The 8,255-nt window shown below is 43.2% G+C and overlaps 1 protein-coding gene across 1 annotated transcript in view; it reads left to right on the top strand.

Annotated features, from left to right (window-relative positions):
- Positions 1-8,255, top strand: part of LOC109521805 (contactin associated protein family member 5) — a 212,063-nt gene that overhangs the window by 46,366 nt on the left and 157,442 nt on the right. Inside the window, exon 3 of the mRNA XM_019879860.1 lies at positions 3,245-3,438. Within this exon, the coding sequence (XP_019735419.1) occupies positions 3,245-3,438 (194 nt within the window). The remainder of the gene's footprint in view (positions 1-3,244; positions 3,439-8,255) is intronic.

Here is an 8,255-nt window from a genome sequence, read left to right as displayed (position 1 = left end):
TCCCCCGGGACATGGGAAAAGCTCTGCCGGAGGTGGGAGTTGAAACTCTTTCTGACAGGGGATTCCGCCAGACGCTCCCAACAAACCCTCACAATACGTTTGGGTCTGCCGGGACGGACCGGCATCTTCCCCCACCATCGGAGCCTACTCACCACCAGGTGGTGATCAGTTGACAGCTCCGCCCCTCTCTTCACCCGAGTGTCCAAAACATGCGGCCGCAAATCCGATGATACAACCACAAAGTCAATCATCGAACTGCGGCCTAGGGTGTCCTGGTGCCAAGTGCACATATGGACACTCTTATGTTTGAACAAAGTGTTTGTTATGGACAGTCCGTGACGAGCACAGAAGTCCAACAACAAAACACCACTCGAGTTCTGATCGGGGGGGCCGTTCCTCCCAATCACGCCCTTCCAGGTCTCACTGTCATTGCCCACGTGAGCATTGAAGTCCCCCAGCAGAACAAGGGAGTCCCCAGCAGGAGTACTCTCCAGCACACCCTCCAAGGACTCCAAAAAGGGTGGGTAGGCTGAGCTGCTGTTTGGTGCATATGCACAAACAACGGTCAGGACCCGTCCCCCCACCCGAAGGCGGAGGGAGGCAACCCTCTCGTCTACCGGTGTGAACCCCAATGTACAGGCACTGAGCCGGGGGGCAATAAGTATGCCCACACCTGCTCTGCGCCTCTCACCGTGAGCAACTCCAGAGTGGAAGAGAGTCCAACCCCTCTCGAGAGAACCCTGGCTATGTGTTGAGGCAAGTCCGACTATATCCAGTCGGAACTTGTCTACCTCGCACACCAGCTCGGGCTCCTTCCCTGCAAGAGAGGTGACATTCCACGTCCCTAGAGCTAGCTTCTGCAGCCGAGGATCAGACTGCCAGGGTCCCCGCCTTTGGCTGCTGCCCAGCTCACATTGCACCCGACCCCTTTGGCCCCTCCCATGGGTGGTGAGCCCGTGAGAAGGGGGACCCACGTTGCCTCTTCGGGCTGAGCCCGGCCGGGCCCCATGAGTGTAGGCCCGGCCACAAGGCGCTCGCCAACGAGCCCCGCCTCCGGGCCTGGCTCCAGAGGGGGGCCCCGGTGACCCGCGTCCGGGCAAGGGAAACTTCGATCCATTAATTGTACTCGTCATAAGGGGTCTGTGAGCCGTGCTTTGTCTGGTCCCTCACCTACAACCTGTTTGCCATGGGTGACCCTGCCAGGGGCATAAAGCCCCGGACAACTTAGCTCCTAGGATCATTGGGACACACAAACCCCTCCACCATGGTAAGGTGACGGCTCATGGAGGGGAATGACAAACATGTATCAAATAAATCTGCTCACCTGCAATTTATAATGGCGCATTGTAGTCACCTTCGTGCACGAAAGTTCATTCAATCTCAGCTGTTAGTCAGTTATTAGTTAGTCAGTTATGTCAGTTATTTGCTGTTGTATCGCCGATTTTCAAAATGCAAATGATCTGTTTACTTTATTTTCAAAGAATAGTTTGTTTTGTTATTGTTTGGTTGGTGTCTTATATGAAACTGCGACATTGCATAATTTATTGGACAGACTTGTTTAAGATCACACAGCGTAATTTGGGTGGCATTTTATTTCGTATTTTTAAATCATCTTTTTATTTTGGACAATATCTGTAAATTTAGTTTCCTGCTCTTAATTGGGAATACATACTTGATGGTTTTAAATGCTCCTGAAATTAAGTGCTGCTTGACCAGCCTATATTGTGTATGTATGTGACGTCACTGAAGGCCTAAGGTTGAAATGCACGGCCCGCCACTGTGTCCCCACAACACCAGTTGGTCATTGTTTTGTCCCACAGGACAGGTTGTAATTGGGAAATTCCTTATTTTCCTTTTTTTTTTTTTTTTACATACTTGGCCAATAAATTTAATTCTGATTCGGTCAATGACTGGCAAGATGTCAAGGCTGTACCCTGCCACAAGTCAAGTCAGCTAGGACAGGCTCCTTTTTTTTTCCAAGATGGCACCTGAGTAGGCAGCCATTGGCAAGTGCTCTTCAAGGGCCTTGCTTTTTTGTAGTTTTTTGTTGTTTATGTGTTTTGTTTTGTCACATAGTGTTTGTTGTTACATTGTGTGGACCTGATGTGGATTATTTTCAGCATATTTTTGGCCACAACATTCGTCAAAGGAGAAGATTCTGTGCTTGGTGGTTGTGAAGTTCTTGGCAGCACGCGTATACCAGCATTGACTTTGATTGGAACTGTCGTTGCTGGACAGCCCCGGGCGCTTGTGTTTTTTGCGCCTGAAATGGGCAGCATTTTTCACGGCACCGCTTTGTTCAGCGGAAATGTCGGTGCTATCGGACAGTCTGATGGATGTATGGCTTGTGGAGCCGACAATGAGAAGAAAGCAGCGTAAGTGCAGAGTGTCGACGCATATGTGGAACTCGGAGTCGCGGCTTGGAATTGAAGCGGATTTACATGGGACAGGAGATGTGAGCCAATCAATTTTTTCGTCAATGGACGCTACAGCTTCTTGTTTGCTTTCAAACTTAGCTTGTAGCAGACATGTGCACATTTTCAGCATGACGTCTCTGATCCACTGGTGAAAGGAAACTGATTCTCTCCTCTTTCATCTATGCCTGCTTCAAACAGCAAAGAGTATGCGATAAAGTCGTTAAGATTGAATGACTGTCTGTCTTATGTGTTGTGTTGTATTATATTGTTATTGTGTTATTTTGACTTCAAGTTGGCGCCGCGAGAGTGGCTGCCTTTACAGCAGCTCCTACTTGTTGTTCTTCTACTTTCTTCCTTTCATAACTTTGCTGGTGTAAATTGGGAATTTCTCCATTGTGGGACGAATAAAGGTTTTCTTATCTTATCACTCACCCGTTACCCAAATGAATTGGAATGAGTCTTAAAAAATTGATATGTACAGACTTTGAAGTATCTTGTGTCTAAAGTTATTCAATATGTAATGTAATAATATGAAAAGTATGCTCAATGTTATTGTCCTCTCCAGATACGGTTGCCCCTCAACTTTAGAAGAAGAAATAATTGGATTTGTAAGGACGTCTGACCCAAAGTGTTTGTTATAGCTGGGTTCTAAGTTCTTCATGTGGCTTTTAATGGCTGACTGGTTTGTCATATCAAACCATTTGAAAGTTCCATCCAATTTCCCACATGTGAGGACGTGACACAACTGCAACCCAACGCTAGCAGTGACTCAGCTTAAAACCACAAGAGTTGACCAAATCAATGTTGCCATCGATTTTTACCATCAGGGGCCGGCGGCTGGTCTCCAATGGCGAGCGACAAGGAGCCGTGGCTCCAGCTGGACCTCAGGGAGCAGATGGAGGTGACAGCGGTGGCCACGCAAGGATGCTACGACAGCTGGGACTGGGTCAGCACATACTTTCTCCTCTACAGCGATACAGGCCGAGCATGGAGGCGCTATCGCTATGACGATGGCACAGAGGTCAGTGATTGGAACATGATCTAGCATATTATCTGTTCTCATAAAGTATCGATAAACCAGCATCAAATATCAATATTAGCTTCGTTTGATGCCACACTTCTATCTATCAAATCTATGTTATCTTCATTTGATATCTTTGGTGTCTAGTTACAGTATTAAGTCACGGATGGCAGTGAGTTTCCTACAGCTCAACCAGGACAAAACAGAGGTTATAGTTTTGTGTTTTGAAGGCAAGAGGGAGAAACTGTGACCAAAACTTAGTCTTGTGACACCAGCACGACCCGCATGCTGCTGTTGCCCTGATAGCAACAGGTGGCACCAGGACACAAACAAACACAACTATGCTGGACGATCTTGTTGTTGTTTTATTTATTTTTTAGCAGAGTCAGGATCAAGTTTAAGGTTTCTTTACAATTTTGAAAACACCTTAAAGGCCTTAGTCCATCATATCTACTGTGTCTGCTATGCTTTTATCATATCAACTGTGAGGTCTTCTGGTACTGGCATTTTAATTAAAGAATTGTTTGAATTGCTTGAAGAAAAATGGAACAGCCAGCCGGAGGGCATCTGGAACACAGAGACTGCTGATGCTTTTAAAGGGAGGTTAACGACTTATCTTTTTAGTTTAACTTTTAACAGATTAGTGTATTTATTCATTTATTTTCTTTTAACTGATTTCACATTTATGTGTGCACTATTGAAGTTGAACTCCAGTGTCTCCTCATGTGAGCCTGCATGCCTAAGGTGTTTTTCGTCCGCCTCATGGGGATGTCATTTTGCAGTTTCCCCAGACTGAGGGAACTGGGAGGGCTCTGCACAATGTGGAGAGCCCCCCTGGTCCACTCCTGTCATGGTGGTCTTTGTAACAGCATCCTCTCAGTGTGTGGATGGGTCCCACGGGTTTTTTTTTCCCCTCACCTTGATCCTGTGTGTGTGTGTGTGTGTGTGTGTGTGTGTGTGTGTGTGTGTGTGTGTGTGTGTGTGCGGCAGGCTTCCATGTCTTTTGTTATGTTTTTATTATGTTACTCTATTTTGTTATTTTACGTGAAGTATTCTGCAAAGCGCTTCGCTGCAGCTGCAGCTGTTGTGAAAGCACTGTATCAAGAAAGATGTACAGTGAACCCTCATTTATCACGGGGGTTCCATTCCAAAAAGAACCCGCGATAGGCGAAATCCGTGAAGTAGTCAGCTCTATTTTTTACAGTTATTATATCAAGAGAGTTCAGTGTAGGTTGTCCCAATGCATTGAAACGAGACGAGTCATTGGATAAATGCTGGTTTTGTCCCGCCCATCGGACGCTCAGCGTCTCTGGGAGTCTGTGGACAGTGGGCGTTTATCGGCTGGCCCGGACGCTCAGCTTTTCTGCATTATGATTGGATGATCTGTCTGAGGCTGAATCTCTTTTTGATTGACAGCGAAATGAGTCAATCACCGATCTTATGGTGAAGGCATCCTTTTCATTTTTTTTGAAAAGGAACGGAGAGTAGAATTCACGTATAAATAAACTGTCTGACACATTTTATGATGTATGCCGAAATTGAGCTTCCCCTCCTTGACAGACCAGCATCCGCCACTGATACAATGAAACCAAAGACCAAAAATTTGCAAAGGTAAATTTGGCAAGCTGTACAGAGACGAGGTGCGGAGACTGTTGGTCAGTCCCTTAGCCAATCAGGATGCAGAACACAATTCACTGTTTAAAAAAAAAGCATTAAAAAAACTGCACAAAAAAAAACATGAAACAGCCGCGGAAGGTGAACCGCTTTACAGCGAGGGTTCACTGTACTGTACTGTGTTCATGTTGGAATGGGATGTCGGTATTTCTTGTTTCTCATTGCTATTTCTGTTTTTAATCCGTGCAAAGCATTTTGTGTTTCAATTTAATGTATGAAAAGTGGTGTATCAGTAACATTTGATTTGATTTGATTTGATATGCATGGTATCCGTCTGTAGCTGTAATCTTTCTTACGTGATGAATGTTATGGCATTATCAGTTACATGTTAAATGTTGATACTAGCACTTGACAGTGTCACACTTGTATATCATAGTATAGTATTAATCATTTCACCAGAGTTGTGATCCTTATTTTTATATTTATTATTCATTTCTAGCCCAAAAAAAACCGTAATGTCAGTCCGTCACTCCGTCACGGTTTCTATAACCACGCTTCTGTCATCTCTAAGTTCCAGTTCATTACCACTGTTTTGGGGACTGTCAGATCTAATTCTTTTTCTTCTTCGGCAGCGTCAAAAATGTACTACTCACTACGTCACGCACTCACAGCACATGCATTGTATGTACTCGGGTAAAGAACCACAGCTTGTACTGATGTCCACAATTATTTTAATGCTTGTCCATCATTGAACACTCTGAAAATTAAAACAAAAATATATTCCACAGAATTTACAATCAATATTTGCAATCATTTCTGACACTTAAACATTCAATGAGTAAACAAAATATCAAAATCCCCCCCACCCCCCACTTATAGTTCAGAAGTAAATAAATCGAAGACAATAAAACAATAAGCACAACGCTCTCATCTCTCCAACGATCTCTCTCTGACTTTCCCTCCGGCATAGTGACTCAAATCGGAGGTAATTGTTTACACAATATTTGAAATTTTCACCATGACTTAAAGGTTTATATGCAAATAAATAGACATACATACTGCAAAATATTGGGCTCAAACAAAGTTTGTAGAATTCTGTTGTCAGGGCAACCAATCAACGATAATATGAGCACCACTCCATCGGCAAAGTTGTGAAGCATAACAGTGTTGATATTTGACCTCAATTGAATCCCACTTGAGACATAAAGCATGAGGGGACATTGTGGTGATGCAAAGAATTCTGACACACAACGGTGGATTTGTCACACGTGTCAATGATGTAACGACATCTTTAGCAGATGTTTCCATCAAATGATGACATCGGGGAGCCATCTTTACCAAAAACATTTGTACCTCCAGCCTCCTCGATGGAATTCCTAGTGGGAGATGCTTGCATGTAAACAGAGAAGTGACGACCTAGGAAGGTGCTATTAGAAGAATGAGATGAGCCCATAGTCAATGCACTCCACAGAAAACAACCCCGGTCCATACTCACCCCCGCGAACTAAAACTCGAGACTTGCGGCACATGTTTTTTATCAGATGTCAGCGAAACGGGAGTCCATCAGTGACGAATTAACAAGTTACATTGGGATTGATCCTGTTAGTGATATTTCTGGTGACGGATGGAAAACAACTTGTGCTAGTGTTTAGTCGGCAGTTTTTTTAAGTTTCCCATCATTTGTCAGCAAAATGGGCATCTGCCCGTAATTGATTGATCGACTTTCAATCAGTATTGACGTAATCCCACCACTGGGAATTAGATATGATCATCAGAGGTGGGCAATTAACTAAATTTTGCCGGTGCGTCATTCGTTATTCGTAAGTGGCCTCGTTACCCGTCGGTCATCGTCACTCCATTATTATTTCAAGCCAAACGAAACTGTAACCAGCAGTCGTGTTATTTTAAATGCACTTCTGTCATTGCTGCCGTCAGTAAATTTCAATGGTCCGCCAGCCCGTCAATCATAAATCCATTAAAAAAAAATCATCACTCATCGTCCAACAGATGGCAAATCCATCCACCACCCATGATCCCATTTGATTAAAATGGTAAATGTGCACTGGATGCAAAGATGTCAGCAGAACTTTCAAAAAATAGAAAACATGACCTGAGGTTTAGCTAGCTAGTCTACTTGTGTGTATAACCTAAGTCAAGATCCTCAAAATAGACAAAACACCATAAAAATAAAATGAAAGCATTCACGCTGGTTACAAAACATATTTCGAGGAAAATATTTAATCTCTCAAATTTCACATGTAGTATTTTAAAGGTAGGTGCTTGCCTAATTTTTTACTGTCTTAACGATACTGTATAGCACAGCTAATTGCGGGTCTCCACTGTGAGAGGCGTTAAGTTCAATTCCTCCAAATCTGTTCCACAAAACATATTGGCAACAGGAAAAATAAAAACAAAACATGATATGTCTGACTAAGGAGAGAGGGCTTGGCTAATTTTGCGATGGTGCCATTGGGCAATTATACACTCCGCTAATTGGATTGACAGGTTGAAAAACGCCACTGTAGAACAATTTGCCAGCTTGTTAACACCTTTTGACATAACTAGGACGAATACAATGAAGACTGGATGACATATGCCAACATTGGAGCTATTTTCTTCAGCCTTGAACTGAGGCAATTTACATGCTGAATGGCACGACGAAACATGCAAAAGAAACGGTACAAGACGCGTAAACTGATTCTGGATGCATAGACAGATTGATACCACATATACAGAACGCGCTGTTGCATCATTAGTCCAATAATCAGTGCTTTCAGTTAATTGGGGTTCATTGATTTGACAGGATTTGACAATTTTTCCTACAACTTCTCAGTTTTCAGCAGGGGTAGCCATGGTAATTTGTCATTTGCAAGGCGCTTATAGACAAACAACCATTCATTCTCACATTCACACCTATGGTCAATTCTAGTCTTCAATTAACCTAACTTGCATGTTTTTGGAATGTGAGATGATGCCTGAGTACGCAGGGAATTCTTATTCCTCCTTGCTGTCCCAATTACCTGTATGTCATATTAAAAACAAACAAAAAAAAGAAACCAAGATATTGTACTTTTTAAATAAATTACCCAATATAGAGCCCGTTGATGATACATTGTAAAAAAAGAAAACAAAACAAAAAAAAAAACAACAAAAACAATATTAATGAAGAAAATTGCAAAAAGTATATTTATAAAAGTTGGCGG

This window comes from Hippocampus comes, unplaced genomic scaffold, assembly GCF_001891065.2.
Source record: "Hippocampus comes isolate QL1 unplaced genomic scaffold, H_comes_QL1_v1.1 scaffold201, whole genome shotgun sequence".
Classification (NCBI taxonomy): Eukaryota; Metazoa; Chordata; class Actinopteri; order Syngnathiformes; family Syngnathidae; genus Hippocampus; species Hippocampus comes.
The sequence above is the reverse complement of the archived record's forward strand: the minus strand, read 5'-3'. Positions and strand labels throughout refer to the sequence as shown.